This window comes from Zeugodacus cucurbitae, chromosome 5 (genome assembly GCF_028554725.1).
Source record: "Zeugodacus cucurbitae isolate PBARC_wt_2022May chromosome 5, idZeuCucr1.2, whole genome shotgun sequence".
Taxonomy (NCBI): Eukaryota; Metazoa; Arthropoda; class Insecta; order Diptera; family Tephritidae; genus Zeugodacus; species Zeugodacus cucurbitae.
Genome location: NC_071670.1, coordinates 28,729,003 through 28,750,880, shown reverse-complemented (window position 1 = coordinate 28,750,880; position 21,878 = coordinate 28,729,003). Strand labels below are relative to the sequence as shown.

Here is a 21,878-nt window from a genome sequence, read left to right as displayed (position 1 = left end):
CATCTCAAACATATTTTCAATTAATCGATAATAAACTGGTTTTCTAATAACTGTTAACATTTTCAGGAGCGACTATATTCAATATAAGACTTTCAAAATTCAGAATCCGTATACAAACAAACACGTAATGGTTAAAGTGATTTAGGACTTACTTAGATTTTCGAGTAAAATGCTTTTGTGTGAGGGTGCGTATTTGGCATACACTTGGAAACTAAAACCAACTAGCATGAATATACTATTGAGTAAATTCATGTATCGTAACTTTATTGGGGTTGCTTATGTAGTACGAGTACAAGTACGAGTAGATTATTTGTCTATTTGGTATATTATTTGGATGCTTGTTATGTAAAACTGCTACCAGATCGAATTTTGATGGTGAGAAATAAGCGTTTCTGACGGGTGTATTTAATATTTTATATTTATGTACTGAATCTATATTGAGAGGTATGCAAATGGTGGTGGTGGTTGCGGTACTGGGTTTAAATCGCTTTCTGTCATAACTGTTATTTTTTATTTTACAAAAAAGGTATGTCAAAAACCTGCTTGTGTTATCCAATCGAGATATGAAACCATTGCAGTTTGAAACATGGTGCGAAAACGGCATTTTTGAAACTCCATGCGACGTTCGACACGATTACGTTCATTCGAAAACTCACTGCACAAAATATTTTCGGGCATTTTAGCAATTCAAAAATTATATTTTTGTTTGGTTTGGTTTGGTTAAGTTTGGTTTGGTTCGTTTCAATTCAATTTACAGCAAAAGAACACATAAATTAGAAAAGATTGTTAAATTAAAGAAAATAGAAAATTATTTCAAAATATAGGCAACAATCGATATACAATAAATATAAACTTATTCATATAAGTGAATGTAAAAGAAATTAGACAAATTTGAATAATCGTAGATTTACGGCAATATTTAACAATCAACTTACCCGCTAAGGACACCGAGAACTAAGTTGAGCATAAAAAATGAGCCTATAACTATAAGAGGCACGAAATATATCCAATTAAATGCTGAACCTAAAGCGTCGTTGGTCTGCAAGAATAATCATGGTGAAGGTATATTAATGCACGGTTAATCAATACACTTCAATTTTTAATAATTACAAATAAAATGAAAAAATTAAAACAAAAGTATAAAGTATAAGAAAAATTCTTCTCTATTCAGTTCCTTACAAACACGCGTACGTCTATATGATTTGTACACTTACGAATAAGCTATGAAGAGAAAATCTTGAAGACAAAAAGCTTACCATTAAAAATACAACATTTATTTATAAATATACTTATTATTAAAAGCTTGTTATTATTTGTGTAGGAAATGATTTACTTTAAAATTTTGATATTCATTTAATTTAACTCGAATTTAGCTCACTATTTGTATGAAATGTATCGTGTTATTAGCAGAATTTATATTTCTCCGATCAACTTCCTTATGGTATACAACATAAAATGATTTGAATCATAAAATAATTTGCGTAAAAATTGTACGTGTGTAATTAAGTAATGGCTAATGGACAGTTTACATACATATACAAGTGTGTGAAGAGTGAAAGTCTAAAGAAAATAAAATCACACACAAAGAAATTCGACTTTGATGCATTCCGGATGTCGAAAGTGAATATGAGAACAAATAAAATAACAGCAAATCAAATATTTTCCTAGTTGAAGAGTAATAACTCAAAGTATGGATTGCAAAATTGATCATGGGTCGCTTTTCAATATACTAACTTGGGTTGGGTCGAAGGCCTAACGATGTTTATGAGCAACTATTTCTTGTCAAAGTGAAATGAGTTTCATCTTTCCCTAACTAAAGACTAAATGAAATCGAATGTAAAATCAAAAACACAGAAGTGAATTACTGAAACGAGCCAACAATTATCTTTTATACTCCAAAGAAATCATTCAAATAAAATTTTAAGTACTTTTACACTAAGTGCTGATAGAAATCATTAGTTCCAAATGTGAAATCTTAAAATCAACTAAATGTCTAACAATTATTCTCATACTAACAGAAGCACCCTCAGAATTTTTATATTTTGGGGCTGTAGAACTCATCAATTCTATTAGTTTTATTGGGAATACCTGAATGCACATCAAAGCTCTTTACTCGTAAGTTAAAATATATTTTAAACGTTCGCGAAAATGAAATAATGATAAAACACTCAATAATGTATCAAAATGAATACCATAGAATGCATCAGAATGAAAATCTTCTTAAAAACGTGTGTGTTTAGACGAAAAGAGTGCATCTAAAAATTACATACAACTATGATAGAAGATTACACAAACAGCATTCACCATCATCTGTAGCTCACTATCATATATGATAGGCAATTCTGTATTAGGTAAATCATTATCCACTAATTAACACTTTAAAAATGTATTTAAAATACATACTGTAAGGACCGGAAAAGGTTGAATTTCATATTAAACTACAAAAAAAAAACAATAATTGTAAAGACACTCTAATGTGTACGATAGGTTAAGAATATAGTTTGAATTAAAACCTCATTCCGGTCCCCATATCGTATTTAAATAGAAAGAAATTGGAATAAATTGGACATAGATATACACACACATCGAGGACGAGATGGCAATCAAAAAAGAGTTGGTGCCCACAAGTATATTTCCCTGCTTTTTGACACAAATTCACTGAATAACATAATATTTAAAAGAAAACGGACCAACACGCACAATGAACTCAATTGGAGAAATTTATAGCTGCACATTTTAGTTGTGTACAAATACGGGAGACATTAGTAATAGAGCAAATGCATAGAGGCAATTCATAGCATATTTTTACTATTTGACAAAACACAAATCAATATTGATATTATAAGACAAACCAATTTTTAACTGTATTCAATTGTTCTTAACACTAAAACTTTTGAATCAGTTCATTACAATTTAGTAGCAGTTAGTTACAAATATGGGATAGACATACAGGTTGTGGCAATACGTAAATACGTGTGTATTTCTAGCGATTGTTTTATACAATTATGATCTTATTTTTTTGTTGAGTTATTCAATTTAATTTACCCAATACAGTATTGCTGTCCAGCCCTCCATTGTGATACATTGGAACACAGTCAACATGGCAAAGCCGATATTATCAAAACTAGTAATGCCCCAATTTGGCCCTTCCCATTTATCCAGACACATACTCGTGTTATAATCACATATAAATGAACCAGTCGCTTTCAACGATGAGTTATCCGAATAGCATGGTGTCTCTGATTCCCCTTCCTTAACGGACCTTCCTACAAGTAAAAGGAGTAAAAGCAGACAAATATGAATTATGTGCAAAAAATATCATTACATGTGAGAATAAGGTTGTAAGTGTACGTATGGTATACATAAAAAGTTTCATTGTAAGATCACCACCCAGTTAATGACAGCAGTTTTTATCATAACGAGGATATCATTCCAACGATAATCTATTTTTTCAGAGCAGTTGAGCACTTGATACATTGGTATGGATTCTCATAGATTGTTTAATGAAAAGCAAGCATAATTATTTCCCTATTACTACTATCACATCAATCAATGGCTTTATTGAGAGAACACTTCGGTGAGCAGATAATTTCACGTTTTGGGGCGGTCGATTGGCCACCAATATCGAGTGATATCATACGGTTAGACTTTTTCCTGTGAGGATATGTAAAGTCTAAAGTCTATGCGGACAATCCCGTTTCGATTGAGTACTTAGAGCAAAACATCACGAAAATTGGACTAAACGGATGAACCAGCTGAGACGTAGCCGCTGTCAAAATTTGTAAAAGATAATCTTTAAAAAATAAATGTCAAAGAATATTCTTTCGAATAATTAAATTTGAACTTTCTGTGTTTTTCTCTAAAAACAGTAAGGAGCTTCGAAATGAATCACTCTCTACATACTAAACAAATTAAATTAATTGAATAATTATTTAGTCCTATGAAACGGAACGTGTTGCGGTAGAAAAATTTAGAATTTTTCATCAATCTTCAGCATGAAAATAAGCTAAGTTGAAAAGTTGTTTAAAAATAGTTTAGATTTAGATTGAACTAAAATAATCCTTCCACAAAGAACAGATTTGAAACCTTGCATTATGATATTTCCAGATATTATCAACGTTTTAAACATATCGAGTATTAATTAAGATAATCTCAATAACCGAAATTGGAGTAAATTCCATTCCACTTAAAGAAGAAGTTAGTAAATTAGTAACAGATTTGCATGTGTATGGCATATATTTGTACTTACTTAGGTCTTCCAAACTATAACAAGTTTTATGCAGGGCACCCGAATAGAACTCGAGTCCGATGATTGCAAATATAACGATAGCAAACAAGACTAAAAGTCCAATTTGAAGCAATGGCGCCATAGCCTTGATAATGGATTTTAAAACTACTTGTAGACCTGTTTATCCATGATGCCACGAATATCAAGCAGCACATCAACACGGAGGCGTTGTATAGTTGTACAAGAAATTTTTCATGTGGGATAGAAATATTATATTAGAGAGGGCAAATTTTCGTTTTGTACTTAATAAAAATAATGAGTTAATAATAATGCTAAGAATAACCGCAAGCTGAACAAACATAAAAAAATAAAAACTATTATGTTTCTAGAAATACTTACTTATACGCGAGAAGTAATGAAATATATGTAGCTTCTTGAGGTTTACAAGATTTACGCCGTATCGAAAGGTTTATTAAAATTTACTGAATATACGTTTGTTGTATAATCGGCTTTTGGCATTGTACTAATTGATGTGAATTACTTTACAAAGGTTATTGTCTCAGATAAATTATTAAACCAAAAAATTAATTCAACGTTTCTGAGAAGTCAATGAAACCTGCCATATTTCGATCCAATGCCGAAACATATTTCATTACTTATCACAATCAAACATAATAAAACTGATTCTAGCTATTTTTTGTTTTTATTTCTACTAAATTTTATATTCTGCACTGTACAACATGTAGCTGTAAAAACAATCTAAACTAAACTCAACGTAAGAAATTATAATATATATTTACGGTATTATTATATATATAAGTATATGTTTACAGTTAAATTTCTACAAAGTTACATATTTAAACGTTTGAACATTAGCGCTTACAACTAATGAAACTACTCACTAGGAATTCCAGAGACTAATTTTAAGGGCCTTAGCACACGTATAGCCCTTAATGTTTTTAGATCTACCTCAATCCATTTTTGTGGGAGCAGTGCCATAAATCTGATATTGTTTCGAATATGCAAGTGTTGTTGTTAATTGTTAAGTTTTTTTTATTGTTTTTTAGTGTTTAAGTATATTTTGAATTTAGTGGAATTTTGTTTAAAAGAGATAATTTTTATTTGGCAAAATGTTCCGATTTCATGGCATGGCAAAAGTGGTGTTTAGTAGCAAATGAATTATGTATATAGTGGCAAAGGAGGATATAAAAGAACAACATATAAATTAATAAATATTGCAAATTTAAATATATATGCATATATACTAAAGAGAGTATATTCAATTTGTACAAAAATGTCAACAAAAATCAAATGTAAATGTGCAACGTGAGTTCTTATGTTTTTTTTTTTTATTGTCAATGTTTATTGGAACACACCTATGGCTTTGGGATGGTGAAGAAAATCAACAATGAGTTATACTCTACACACATAAAACACAATTTGGTGAGGAATTATTTGAAATTACTGATTTACATAAGAAGAAAACTTTAAAACGGTTTAGTACGGTAATGTTTATATGATCTAAATTAAAAGAACTAAGAACTGTCATAAAAAGCACATAAATTGATTGCCAAATGAAAATTATTTATACAACAATATACATACATATGTATGTATATGCATGTATGTAGGTTAATAGGATCACAACGTCTACGAATACAAGATCTTTAATTAATTTAAATTACATTGTGAACATGAATGAATATACAAGTATTTGCATAAAGAAACATATTTTCCATTTGTATTTTTTACAGTTATATTGTTATTCCACACACACGAAAAGGAACCAAAGCAGTGGAGACTGTGTCAAGTTGCTTCATTCCAAAAACAAAATTGCAGACTTCAGCTTGAAAATATGGCAATGTTAAGTATGGTTTTAGTGAAATCGCGCAATTTTGTTTGCTGAATACTGAAAGCAATGTGACGACAGCTTAAGTCAATAAACTAAATTTAATAATTGCAATATTTTATTTGTTGTATGTTGAGTAAGTTCATTTTTTTTGCAGAAATATTATTTCTTTAACTGTTGAAATAAACCGCCGTTAGGTGTTTGGAGTAAATTGTGTAAGTATGAACATGCGAAACGTGTAGGTCTAAAAATCAGTAGGAATCTTTAACATACATATGTATGCCGTTAATATATTAATAAAACAGAAGAAAAGTACGCATTCTTTTTAAATATTAACATTTCGCTTAAATGAGCCAAAGCGCCAAGCATGCTTACTGGCGGAAGCAGCAATTATTAGCAATGTACACACAGGAAAAAGAAAAACCTTTCACCGACCAGGGTCTTGGCTGGCAGGAGCAACATTGACAGGAAAAGAAATGCAAAGTAGAGAAGATTGCGGAACAGTACTGTTAAAAAAAAGTTGTAGTACACTATTCGGAATTTCAGTATGTGGTAATGTTTTCCACAACAATGCAGTGGCGCTTGCACAAGCGCAATTTGGCGCAACAAGCTTAAATAGTCTTTTAATAAAGCCTATCAACAGCTTCAGTGACCATTTGATATCACATCAAATAGGAACTATAACTTCTTCATTAGAGTCCAGCTACAGCATTTCCGCTACCCAATCACATATATGTACATAGCGAAATCGATTGTGGAATATCTAATGGCGCATTGTGGCAGTGTTTCAATATTACTCAAATAAATTGAAAATAAAAAATAAAATTTATAAGACATTAAATTTCTACTTCTAATTCACTACTCATACTCTCACCCGCTTGCACACTTCGTGATATTTGCATCTAAAGCCACGTTTATTACAAGCGATTCATTTCCTTTAGACCTATACAACCGAAGATCAAAGCACATAAAAATGTTCCCTACCAAAATGACAACTACAACTATGTTTTTCTATTTTTAGACATTGAACTGAATGTATATAAGTATCTAGGTGCCTTCTATAAATCTACATTTTGGCTTACCCACTGTCGAATACACAAATAAGTTTAGCGATAAGTTTACGATAGAAAAATAAGTATTTTATAAGTGATAATATATTTGCTACTATAACTCTATAATGTTCTAAAAACGTCATACATATTTAGCCGTTATTTCTAGATTTACATAACAGCTACGGCGATAAGGTAAATCTCTGCCCTCTGTTAGTGAAACTAATGTAATTACGAGTATAATCTTGAAAAAATCTAATAAATAGTGTTTATTTTAGTTCGAGCAAGTTTTCGAGTCTAATCCATAACATTTGAGCAATGAGTTCAAAGGCTTTCGGTTCTTCATACACATTTGCATTTTTCGTTTTCTGTTTGAAGTTTTTGAGACCTCTAGGTACATAGGTATATTTTGTCAGTAATTTAGCATTTTTAGCATTTTTCCTAAAGACAGAAACACTTTCAATCGTTTTATTTATGATTCCAGCAAGTGTGACTGTCTGCTTCTCTTGCACCTCCTCTCGACCTGACATGTTCCACAGCTTCATCATCAGCCGATACATTTTTCGTACAATTTGCGCTCAATGCTCCGAGCAGATATTAGCTTCCCCATCTCAATGATATATGTATGTACATATGTATATTGTAGATCCCATTTTGTTTCGTTTCAGCTTAATCAGATATACATATGTATGTTGCATTTCGAATACTGGGGATACGTTTAATACATATGTATCGATTTTGGCAATAGTGTTAATTTGCAAATAGTATAGGTTCGTTCATAAATCAGGAGATGATTATACAATATTTAATAGTGAACAATAGATGACAACTTAGAAGCAATACCTAATTATTTATATAGCAGTCGAAGTAGAATTTTTTCGAAAAAAGTACACATTTATCATATTTAAAAATATTCCATACTCCATATCATACTATGTCATAATATTAACATTTTCACCCGAAATAAATGACTTAACTAATCGAGCGATATGAATTGGAGCATTATCTTGTTCAAAAATCCATAGGAAATGTTCTATGTAAATAAAAGAAAAACTGACTCCAATGTTGTTTTGAAGCACCCACCGTTTATTTTCTGATCAATACAAATAAAATCAATTGTTCTATAAAACGCGATGACATCCCGTACCATTACCCACTTATGATGGCGGCTTAAACACACTTATTCTTGGCGTATATAATGAAAATAGTATAAAAAGTCCTCGGTTGCTTCTAAATTAATACGTCTTATTCAATGACCAATTGAAAGTGGTGGATACAGTGAAGTTTCTAAAGTCTTCGAATGCACAGTTTGCTTTTACAAGCCAAGCAACTATGAACAGTTTTTTTTATCTAAAATGATTTGAACTTTCATAAGAAAAAAAATTTTTGGTCCCCTACAACATCCCTGGTAGTAAATAACAGGTTCTTGAAGGAAGAAATTGGTGCATCTAACCTATGACCAGAAGTGTTTAACAAAAGTAATTTTTGGATAAAAAAATATATAGTTACAAAAGAAATGATTAACAAAAGTATTATATAACTCCAAACGCGGCATGACACCTTTGAACACATTGCTCTATGGAGATTCCGTGTATATAGATATATTGAGGTACGTCAATATTTTTCTAACCCAGCACTAGAATTTCTCTATCAGAAATTCGATATAAAATTTGACATAAAATTGTATTCTTCGAATTTTGTTATCTAAGTAATATTTTCTATTCTGGCCTACTAATATAGTATGTAAGTACGGTTCCTGTAATAACTATGCATATGTACACGTACGCTAGAAGGCTTACTTGGAATTCTTGAAACGAGTTTGAGTGGCCGGAGTACACGAAACGACCGCAACATACGCAGATCGACATCTATATTGGCCTCGGCGAAGATCGTCATAGCGCTACATACCCACCACACGCCCAGGCACACGTGCGCACACACCCACATACAACGGTGGTCATGCATGCATTGCAATTAATTTGTTTTTTTTTTATTACATTTTATTAGCGTGCAAGATTTGTTATGTATGTAGTTGGTAAATTTGCAGATTTGCATCGATCATCAGCATATTGTGTGCAATGGTGTTTGGGTTGTGGTTTTGGCAATAATAACATCACGATTTTTTGCAGTTATAAAATAAATAATTTGCAAATAAATTACAAAGAAAAATAATAATCAAAACAAAAACCGAAAGTTAATTTTTTCAAACACAATCAAGTGTACATACATATACACAATATAGGCAATTGTAATAAATGTGTAGTATATTTAAATATTTGAAAATAAAGCGAGAGAGAAACGCATATAATACATAGTTGAAATTAGATTGAAATGATTTTCTGTTAGACTGAGTATTTGTGTAAGCTTTGGCTAAAGCAAGTGCAGATGCTAAGCAAATTCGTTAATGTCTTGAACACAAAAATATTCGGATGCGTTTACTCAGTTTCTGTAAAAGTGGCATTTTAAAATAATTTTTATTTACTCGAACTATTATCTGAAAGTAAACTGGAGATTCTAAACTAATCAGAAAGTTTGCTTTGGGTGTTGTTTTATCAGTTACTCCCAAAAGTTCAACTTCATGTGTTTTCATTAAATTTTGTATCCAACCTATTAAAATATTCTCCGACGATACTTTATCGAAAACAGACGTTTAATTGAGGCAAGTACGTTGCACTTGGAATTTGACGTCAAAAATTTACGAAAATTTATGTAAATTAAAAAATTAAATATCCGAAATACATATATGTATATATATATAAATAAATCGCCAGAGAATGCAGGCGAGACAAACATTTGATTCCTTTCAAAACATTATAGTCAATCAACTGTGTAGAAAATATCTTCAGATAAGACCATCATTATCAGATATTTAATAAAAATAATACATATAACACCCAATAACCAAGGAACATGCCTAATGTCGCTTTATGAAATTTCTTTATATGGGGACTCAAACGTTGAAGCCTTTGGAGGGTATTTTGAGGGAGACAAAACTAATTTGGATCAATAATCCCTTTAATTTTATAAATAAATGCCTGGAACTTTATTACTAAGGAAGTATTTTCACATGGGCCACGGATAAACCTAATTTTTAGAAATTTTTCTTTAATTTGTAAAGTTTGATATTTTACTATAAACGACTTCAGAATTTTTTTGATGGGAGGTGAAACTTCTGGGAGATGCATACTGAACTAGCATTATGAATATCAGAAAACTTTCTGTGATCTTCGGTTTTTATAAAATTTAAAAACATCCGAAAGAATATCGTGTGATGGTGGAGAAATTAGTGTTCTTATACAGATCAAACAAATATCAACGATTTGTTTTCCACATCGATTAATACATTCAAAAGGAGTGTTTCGAAACAGGTTTTATTAAATGATTTGTAAGCTTTCGCGAGTTCAATTTCAAAATATGTAACTATAATTAATATTATTACGTTTTAAAGTTGAATTGTAGAAAAGAGTGACCCATGATGTTCTCTTTCGTAATCACGGGCTAATGGACCATTAATTGTTTTTGAGGTTTTATTAAATGATTTGTAAGCTTTCGCGAGTTCAATTTCAAAATATGTAACTATAATTAATATTATTACGTTTTAAAGTTGAATTGTACAAAAGAGTGACCCATAATGTTCTCTTTCGTAATCACGGGATAATGGACCATTAATTGCTTTTGAGTTTATTGAGCTTTTTAACATATCATTTGTTTACATTATAGACTTATCAATGAAGACCACATATCAATCTAAAGAAAAACATTTTGAATTTTTTATGCAAGTGCATTTAGCCATGAACCGAAAAGTACCAATATAGTTGAAAGTAAAATTAATGCAGCAACAATAGAACATGCGTATTATTATGGGTTATATAATGAAAATTAATAATTGTTAATATTTTATGTGAATATATTAATTGTCGTCATGTATATACAGATCTTATAAAAATATAAATAGATAGATCGTATGAGATCCGTGGGAGAAAACCCATCGCCATGGTTTTTTGCTTTTGTTGAATCAACAACAACACATAATTCTTCAAATATATGTTCGTAATGAAATCAAAATATTTACCCCGTTACTACGACGATAAAATCCATGATGTTCCAAATATTCCTGAGGTAGGAGTGTTTATGCAGAACAAGCCCTAGGGCAAGGATCTTGAGCGATGCTTCTACACAGAAAATGCATAAAAAATACGTCTCCGTTTTTTCCTAAATTTGTCGAATAGAATAGATGTTATTAATTTTTTAATTGTTAATACCTGGAACTAAACTTACCAGTTTCAGAGCCAATACTGTTTTATCACTCCCAGGCAAATGTTCTTCTAAAGCCAACACAACACAGTTGGCAATGATTGTCAATAACACAGCATACTCGAAGGGCGGCCATTCAATGATGAATCGTGTGTATTTTCTAATTGGATTATCCTCGGTGAGGATAAATAATGATGTTGGACCACCACCGGGTGGTGTGTCGTCTTTCTTTGGGCCACCCATTCTATCAGCTAAGCGATGGGCTCCCCTTCGACCCGAGTGCCCCCCGCTTGTGGAGCCCTGTTGATGCCCTGCTAGCGCCGCTTCCTGAGCCGCTGCCAACCTGTAAAATTTTGTTTAGAATTAGAATTTATGAAAATGTAATGTCGAGTTTAAATAAAATGGATCTGTTTCCCCTAACTTTCGTGTATTCACCAATTAAAATGTGGTGAAATTCATATTTTTGTTCCCCTATATAACTAGAGAGTGAAAAGAATTTGTAACAATACAATTAAAATGGCCATTAGTATTAGAGGTACTATTGGGTGATCAAAGTAGAGGTACTTTTGGCAACACCATCACCCATTTTGAAATCCAGCAATCATTATTGGATAATATTCGACCGAATAGACCACGTCCTGCACCTAGCTGATAGTGTACACGAAGACCGTGTAGAGTACATTAGGCGCCGTTCACAGCAACCCGTCATGATAACCGACTGTTTGATGCCACCAGATCGTGTGTCAAAAGTCTATGCAGACAATCCCACTTCGAATCAGGACTTTCTCAAACGAGTCATCTCAAAATCAACCTGGAATACCTGGTTAATACTAAACGGATGAACCATCTGATACATAGCCGCGGCCAACTTTTGAAAGAGATAATCTTTAAAAAATAAATACCAAAAAATTTTCTTTCGAATGATAATAAACATTTCCTATTGAATTTGAATTGTCTGTGTTTTTTTCTTTAAAAAAACAGGGAACCCCGCAATGGATCACCCGTTTAACATTTTTGTAGCGATTATGGTATAGGTTAGTATCTTACCATAATACAAGTTTTTTTTTAACAAACTGTAGTTTAATTGGAAAAGTAATTGAAATCAGTTCAGATCTGCCAACAAGCTAATAAAATTACTACCACTTTGGTTTATTTATAACGAATGTAGGGGTTAATATGCACAATACTTTATTGACATTAAATGAACATTGAGACACAATACTAATTGATGTAACATGTTCCCTAACCAGTAATCCATTCAACCAAATATATATACTTTTTTTCATTTTTCCATATACTACATATGTATGTATGTATATATTAGAGTAAAAAGATAAAATTTCCTTTGAATTTTCAATGTATTCACACTCAAAAACTCACTGTAGTTAACTGGTTTTAAGCAGTAATGTTAATACTAATAGTTAATAAACAAAAAACAGGGGTCTGCTACTCAGTAAATTTAAGAATTTAATCGGATTTTTTATAGCGACAATGCAAAAAACCATCAGGTTCCCTTTTACATATTAGTACTGTATTTTGAACGGAAAAGACGATAAATAGAAATACAAAAATGCAACCGTTGTTCGTTTACCCGTTACTAAATTATTTATCTTTTACAAGTATTTCCTGATCGTCATAGTGAATGCATTTCCAATTCATCAAACATTACTTAAGCAATATTTTTAATCATCTTAGTATACATATACATTACTCACTATTTAATCCATTCTCATAATTTCTCTAGTATATACTTGGCAACGTCTATGCCTACAACAAACATTAATGTGTACAAATATTCATATACATCATTTCTATATTATGGACGGCTGTGCACAAATATTTGCGGTGGAAAGTAAAAAGACTCGGAATTACTAAACCGTCTGTCCTAGTGCTTGACGTTGGGGCACTTACACTAAACATACGATGAACATACTGATAGGTGAATATTTCAAAGTGGCTGGACATACTATACCGGTACATGTAAAAGTGAAGTATGAGAACGGATACAAGCAAGGTGCATTGCACTTAGCAGCTTTGATGTAAGTGACTTTTCTGGTTTAGATATTTATTTATATATTTAATGAATACTTAATGGAAACACAAACATGTAATGTATGTGTAAAGGCATATAAACTGATTAACTCTCAATCCGATTGGCACTCATACACATACGGGATGCATACGGGAGGGGAATGTATCAAAACCAATCAGACCACTGTCACACCCATAAAATAGAGGGACACATTTAGATGGCTTTCCTATTAGTACTCCGGATTATAACCACGACCACTTCCCATACAAATGTTGAACACTACTAAAATTGCGATTTTTCACTAACGTAAAACACCGAAAACTCAAAATTTTGCAGAAAATTCCCTCACTCAGATTGGCTTAAAAACGGAAAATGTCGAAATTCGAGTTTTCCTTCGTTAAAGGCAAATCCGCTAGAAAAACTTTCCGTGAAATTTATGATGTTTTGGTATCACTTCGAACTGCGAAGGAATGGTTTCGACGATTCAGAGCGGGTGAAAATGACACCATGGACAAGCCAGCCGGCGGAAGAGCTGTGACGATGAATACCGATCAAATCATGGAAAACATCGAGTTAGACCGGCATGTGGCATCTCGCGACATCGCCCGGGAGATGGGAGTTAGTCACCAAACCATTTTAAACCATCTGCAGAAGGCTGGATACACAGTAAAGCTCTATGTTTATGTGCCGCATGATTTGTCGCAAAAAAACCTTCTGGTACGAATCAACGCCTGCGATATGCTACTGAAACGGAACGAACTCGAACTCGAAGGGCGGTGAATCGTCCCAAACAGTTTGCTGTTTGTTTGATTGGATTGGAAGGGAATCATCCATTATGAGCTGCTCCCATATGGCCAGTTAATTCTACCATCTACGAACTAGCGAACGACTAGACCGCTTAAAGCAGGTGATCGACCAGAAGCGTCCAGAATTGACCAACAGGAAGGGTGTAGTGTTCTACCAGGACAACGCCAGACCACACACTTCGTTCATTACTCGTCAGAAGCTACTGGAGCTCGGATGGGAGGTTTTATCGCATCTACCATACAGTCCGAACATAGCGCCAAGTGATTACCACCTGTTCCTGTCCATTGCGAACGCCCTTGGTGGTGTAAAGTTGAACTCAAAAGAGGCTTGTGAAAAGTGTCTGTCCGAGTTCTTCGCAAATAAGAAGGGGAGCTTCTACGCGGGGGATATTATGAAGTTGCCGTCTAGATGGAAAGATATTATAGAACGAAACAGCGCATATTTGAACTAAATCCGATCACTGTAACACTTTTTATAAAGCATTGAATAAAGAGCAAAAAAGCGGAAAGGAGATATTTGCCAACCAATATACATAAATTAAGCACAATAATAACATATCATAATATCATATAAAATTTGCCATTATTTCATTTAAGTTTTACGTTAATTCGTGTTACAAGAGAAGAATGGTTTGTATTGTATGTTCTGTGTCTGTGTCTGTGTGAAAGTTGTTTCTATATTTCTTGTTATCACAATGAATCCTTTACATTCCCGTGACGGTAAGCAAGGTTTAAGTTCTGGGCTTTCAGAGCCGATGATCGAATGGATTTAATCACCTTTTGAGTTATTAAGTGAATATTTACAATCGGCCCTATTCCCGTTGTCGTTGTGGTTTTAATAGTCGTCGTCGTTCTTATCGTCGTTTCGTTTCTAAATTGGTATTCTTGAAGTATATCGTAACGCCTAAGATAAGTTATCGAAATTTTTCTACATATTTTATATAGTATACTTTAAGGCGCTCTTTTCCCATATAAAAATTTCTTTCTTATGTAACGAGACAAATTTTTAAAGCAGTCCTTAATGGATTTTATGCTATTCTCTATTTACTCTAAACAACGTTATCACTGTAATTATTGTACTTAGGTACAACAATGTTAGTCTTCCATCTTTATTTGATTTTTTAAAAGAAGTAGTGGTGACATCTGCGTCCTCCTAACTTTCTTCTAAAATATGTTATACTTCCAGCGTCTCATGCTCCTTGCTTCTGGCTAATCCGACTACTCTACCTAGTGGTCCAGCCAAAGGAGACATGGGTAGGTGTTTATTAACTACTAGTACTATTTTTTTCTTCGTTTTGAATTTTTAGACGTTTCATATCTTAAATATACTCTTAGATATAAAAATGCAATTTTATTAATGCCAACAATTTCCGACGCGAGAAAGCGGTGGAATGGCTTTAGTTTTTTTTTTTTGAGAAAAAAAATATCCCACCCAAGAAATCGAAATTTAAAGGATTTATCCCTTTTCTAAAGTCCTTGGCATATGCAGGATATTTTTCCATTTCAGAAATTAAAATTTCAAACTGTTTCTGATTTGGAATTTTCATCTTCACTTCAAACAACCGCGTCGTTTCTATGTCGCTCACAATTATAGCAATGACAAAAAAAGACTGTTTCTATGTCGTTTCTATAGTCGTTTCAAATGAGGGAATCTCAATTTATTTTCGATAAATGTCGTTAACGCCAACATGAATGCCAAATAGGCGTTCTTAAGTCGTTTTAAAATGATAACGACAACGGGAATAGAGGCGAATAACTTACATAGTTAGATACATAGAAATTTCTGATTCCGCAGGACGGGAATAATGAGCGACTTGTAAAGTTTGGTTTTGGTGGAGAGAGGAATTTACTTTTTAATTGTCTACTCAGTTCAAAGTAGCTCCTGTTCGAGGCTGACATTGTTGGTGTTGTTTTTGCTGGTTCTAAGGAAGACGAAATTGTCTATAACTTCAAGGTCAACAGTGACGTGGACGCCAAGACGCGAAGGCGCTGACTATTAGTTTGATGACAGGAGATATTTCATCTTGTCCTCATTCACCATACTCTTCGCTTTCATATTTAGCCTGGAAAAGCAGAACTAGCGGTGCGATTTTAATGATAGAAAATGTCCATATTGCCTGCAGTAAAAGTAAGCGATCCATAACCTCAAGGGTGAGGGTGAAACTGTTTCAATACATACCAAGGGAAAAAATCGACTTTTAACAAGTAAGGAAGGGCTAAGTTCAGGTGTAACCGAACATTATATACCCTCACAATTTATTTATTAAGTTTTATTAATATAATACACAATTTGACCCACACATTCGGCATAAAGTCCATTAGAAAACAAAACTCAGCATATATAGTATATGGGGGCTAGGTAATTCATTGACGGATTTCAACTATTTTTGCCACATTCTATCCAAGATCAAATCCTCACTAAATTTTGCTGATATATCTCACATATTAACCGATATATATGGTAAAAAGTGTAATGAAAGTTTGAAACCCCAAATATTAGGTATATATGAGCTAGAGGATGTTATGACCCGATTGCTCATGTTCGATACATGGGGTCTTGAAAACTTATGGTTCGATTTCGACGGTTTTTTTGAAGGGGGATGTCACTCTATAAATGCAGTATTTGTGCAAAAGTTTGTTGCGATATCTTCACTTGTGCTTACTTTATATATTGAAAAACCTATCATTGGGATGTCAGAAAAATGTTATGAACCGAATTTTATTGAAATTGGTCGAGTAGTTTCGGAGATATGGTTTTTGACCCATAAGTGTTTATCAATTTGAGTGCAGCTCTTCTGTACCATCTTTACCATACAATTTAAGGTTTTTAGTAAATAAGTTAGTCCCTTAACGAATTAAATAATTTTTAGTAGTTTTCAACATAAACTTTGTATGGGAAGTGGGCATGGTTATAATCCATCATCATCATAGTATATGCTAAAAGAAATGACTCTCGCTATAGTAGTTTACGAGACATGTACAAAAAAATAGAGGGCGGGCACACGCCAACGTTCCCAAAAAAATTATATCCAAATATGTCCCTTCTTAGTGCGATCCTTTGTGAACGTGGCAATGGTCCGATTTCGCCCAATATCAACCTCCTCAGGGTACTAAGGAATATGTGTATCAATTTTCATTAAGACATCCCAATTTTTACTCAAGTTATCGCGGACAGATGGACAGACATACGGACGGACAGACACATTTCAAATCCACTCGTCATCCTGATCATTTATATATACATAACGCCATATCTAACTATTTTAGTTCTGGATATACTATGTATATCAAAATGATCAGGATGACGAGTAGAGTTGAAATCCGTATGTCTGTCTGTCCGTCTGGCCGTGCAAGCGATTACTTGAGTAAAAATGAAGATATCTTGACGGAACTTGGTACATATATTCCTTTGCACCCTAAGGAGATTGCTATTGAAAATGGGCGTTTCGGACCACAGCCACGCCCACAAAATGGCGAAAACCGAAAACCTATAAAGTATCATAACTAAGCCATAAATAAAACTATAATAATAAAATTTGGCATAAAAAATCGCACCAGGAAGGGGCATATCTGAATGTGTTTTTTTTTTTTGGAAAAGTGGGCATGGCACAGCGCCTAAATTAGCTTTTTTTTATATATCATGCAAACCAATAAATCTGCAGAAACCAAACTTCCTACACTCGTTTTCCTTACTTACCCCATCACACACCATAAAAATTGATACAATCGGATAATAACCACGCCCACCTCCCATACAAAGATTATGTTGAAAATTACTAAAAGTGAGTTAACTTACAATATATAATATATAATACAATATATAATATTTTCTTCACACCCTGATAACACGTATGAAAAATGGATGAAATTGGTTCACAACCACGCCTACTTTCCATATACCTCAATTTTGTATTCCATCTGATTCCATCAGTTTATAATAGATAGTGTAGCTTGATGGTAAAAATGAGTGAAATCGGTTCAGGAATTACCTCAGCCCTCATATACTATATATAATGATTGGACTTTATGTCGAATATATGGGTCAAATTGTGTGTTATCTTAATAAAACTATATCAATAAATTGCAAGAGTACAAAATGTTCGGTTGCACCCGAACTTAGCCTTTCCTTACTTGTTTTTGATTTCTTTTTTTATGTCTCCAAGTCTGATTAATAAAATTTATTTTAAAGCAATAATTCTGAGAACATTTCTTATCCTCAGCTTAAGTCATTCACACGCAAACAAATGCTCAAGTTTTTTTCATAGAAGCTAAGCTAATGTTAGTAAAACCTGTGATGAGCAGGATGAGTATACGCTCATATGGGTTTTTAGTTTATTTTAAAGTGAGACTGCAAGAGGGACTTGTTTTATGATTATTTACATCTATGTACATACATATGTGTGTACATATGTCTGCATAAAGAACTGAAAATCCATAAGTTTTAAGTTACATTTTGTGGTTTTTATTTTATTTTAGTAACAATGAATAAAACACGAAAAGAAATCAGAGTGGATGAAATAGAAAATATTTTAAAATTAAAAGAAATATTTACAACTTTCCGCGAAATTAGACAAGAATTATATAATGGTTGGTAGAGCTGTACCATCAGTTTGATATCTAAGCCTCACTCCAATCGCCCAGAAAGACCAGGAAACTAGGAATTTGCAGTGAGACAAAGAGAAACCTAGAGTAGCACTTAAAAAGCCGTTTGTATTCATAGTAAATCGAATCTATCATTGTGGGAATCCGTTTTGTGGTCTGATGAAACAAAATACTGCATTTTCGGAATTAAAAAAGGCAATATATCTCTTCGACAGTGAAACATGGGGGACTGTGGAGTTTTACTCTTGAGGTACATATGTACATATACATATGTCGGCAAGAGAAGTATCGGAAATAGAATTCATTGATTACAAAATAAATTAGTTTGTTTATTTAAATATAAATGTTACTCAGGGTGAATGTAGATTTCCAATGGTGAAAGAATTTTTGAAATCGGCACAGTTATTTTTGAGTTTATTCATTACAAACATATGTACATACAAATCTTTCCGCTGTATAATAATAGTATAAGATGCTGCTGAATAGTGTCATCCTGAAATAGTGGTCTAAAGTATCCGCTAAAAAGACAACAAAACTTGTGCATTACTTTTTTGATAGCTAGTTTTAGAATACACTAAGAATTGTGGTTTCTGTTTTCAAATAGCCTATATTTTTGCTGACGTTTGGCTATGCGGATTTAAATACAATAAGATAATATCAAATATGTATGTATATGTATGTTTTTTTTTTGGCTTGAGTACACATACATACATAAAATGTATTTTTATAAGTATCATAAATATGTTACAAAACATTATCACGCCTTTGTAAATTTTTTTCTTCTATTTTTTGTTCATTCATTTCTGCATCATCAACAACATTATATATTACAATTACAACATAAAGTAGTAAATCAAACGATATTGTACACATGAGATTTTCAGATTTTTTGTTCAATGCATCACAAAACGCACAATACGGCTGAGTATGGCGGCATTATTCAGCCGATAAACGCGGCCTACAAGTAATAAGACCATGCACGAACGACAGAAAGTATGCAACTCGGCATGAAATTACGCTCAGCCAGCATGCAAACTGCAACAAAAAGCTTGTTACTGCTCTTATTACCTCCCTAAGCGTGCATCAACTGTTACAAAAGCCAAATTTTTCGAAAACAATAAAAATTACAACAAAACTTTTAAAGGCATGGCACAAAGCCTATGTATTATATGTTGTCATTCTAACAGTATACATAATTTCAGCATTGAAACCATTGCTGCGGCTGAGGCGCTCTTATAACCCACTTACAGCAGAAATTACAATAACAATAGATGATGTGGCGCCTATGATGCGACCCTTGTCGTCGACACTTGCTAACACACTTAGAGTGTGGCTCATTTATTACTTCTGACGCAGCCACTTCGCTGGCAAGCATTGGGACTTCTAAATGTATGTGTACATAAGCGCTATATTTATTTCGATTCGACCGACTTTAATGCTGGAATTGAAATTTAACAAGTCGGAATTATGCCCAAGTTAAGCGGCGCACTTGTTTGGTCCAATGCTGTTGCCGACTGGCACAGGCGCAAATGGTTTGATTTTTACAGACTTGCAGACTCCGACTCGAAAATGCGAGCGTGTAGAGATATACAGTGTCCGACAAAAGTATGTATACACTATGAATGTAAACACGAAAAAGATTATATCTTTTAAGCAGTGAAATTGATCGCTTTGATTGTTTTTATACCCTCGCAACCTGTTGCACAGAGTATCATAGTTTTGTTCACATAACGGTTGTTTGTGTCACCAAGAAATATAAGAGTTAGATATGGGGTTATATATACATAAATGATCAGGATGACGAGTAGATTTGAAATCCGGATGTCTGTCCGTCCGTCTGTCCGTGCAAGCGATAACTTGAGTAAAAATTAAGATATCTTAATGAAACTTGGAACACATGTTCCTTGGCACCCTGAGGAGGTTGCTTTCGAAAATGGGCAAAATCGGTCCACTGCCACGCCCACAAAATGGAGGAAACCGAAAACCTATACAGTGTCATAACTAAGCCATAAATAAAGTTATGAAAATGAAATTTGGAACATAGGATCCCATTAGGGAGGGGCACATTTGGATGTAATTTTTTTTGGAAAAGTGGGCGTGACCCCGCCCTCAAATAAGTTTTTTTGTATATAACTCGCAAACCAATAAAGCTATATAAGCCAAACTTTCTGCAGTCGTTTCTTTTAGCCATTTCCTTATACAGTCCAAAAATGAAAGAAATCGGATAATAACCACGCCCACCTCCATACAAAAGTTAGGTTGAAAATTACGAAAAGTGGGTTAACTCCCTAACGAAAAACGTCAGAAACACCAAATTTTACATAAGAAATGGCAGAAGAAAGCTGAACTGAGATTTTTCTACAAAATGGAAAATGGGCGTGGCGTCGCCCACTTATGAGTCAAAAACCATATCTCAAGAACTATTCGACCGATTTCAATGAAATTCGGTATATAACACTTTCTTGACACCCTGATGACACGGGTGGAATATGAGCGAAATCGGTTCACAACTACGTCTACTTCCCATATAACCCAATTTTGAATTCCATCTGATCCGTTCACTTTATAATGTATTCATAAGGAACCAATGAAGCTAGCGGAATAAAACTTTACACAAATACTGTATTTGAGCTGTGACATCACTTGTGGAAAAATTGTCAAAATCGGACCATGACTTTTCAAGGCCCCTGATATCAAACATGAAGAACTCAGTGCCTAAGGTTAATTTTTCACCGAAAATATAGGTAAATCCCTCAGATATTTTAATGTAATTCATTCCCTCTGAATTTTTTTCTTATAACAGTTTCTCTCTGTACCTGAAATGGTAAAAATCGGGTCATAACTTCCCCCAGATCCTATATACCTAATTATAAGTAATATTAAATTAAGTGATCGTATAGTCTTCGATACATTGTATCTTGGTGGTGAAAACGAGTGAAATCGGTTTAGGAATTACCTCAGTCCCCATATACTATTTATGATGATTTTCGTTATTCTATTGAACTTTATGCCGAATATATGGGTCGAATTGTGTTGTCTTTATAAAATTACATCAATA

The 21,878-nt window shown here is 33.2% G+C and overlaps 1 protein-coding gene across 2 annotated transcripts in view; it reads right to left on the bottom strand.

The window, feature by feature from the left end:
- The window catches only part of LOC105219043 (voltage-dependent calcium channel type A subunit alpha-1), a 153,548-nt gene that overhangs the window by 86,475 nt on the left and 45,195 nt on the right, over nt 1-21,878 (bottom strand). Inside the window, exons 3-9 of one of the 2 annotated variants that reach the window (XM_054230649.1) lie at nt 11,405-11,723; nt 11,199-11,338; nt 5,131-5,231; nt 4,250-4,405; nt 3,046-3,266; nt 936-1,039; nt 540-655 (exon numbers count right to left, since the gene is read on the bottom strand). In XM_054230649.1, the coding sequence (XP_054086624.1) occupies nt 540-655; nt 936-1,039; nt 3,046-3,266; nt 4,250-4,405; nt 5,131-5,231; nt 11,199-11,338; nt 11,405-11,723 (1,157 nt within the window). The remainder of the gene's footprint in view (nt 1-539; nt 656-935; nt 1,040-3,045; nt 3,267-4,249; nt 4,406-5,130; nt 5,232-11,198; nt 11,339-11,404; nt 11,724-21,878) is intronic. The other variant, XM_029044737.2, reaches the window with a different exon arrangement.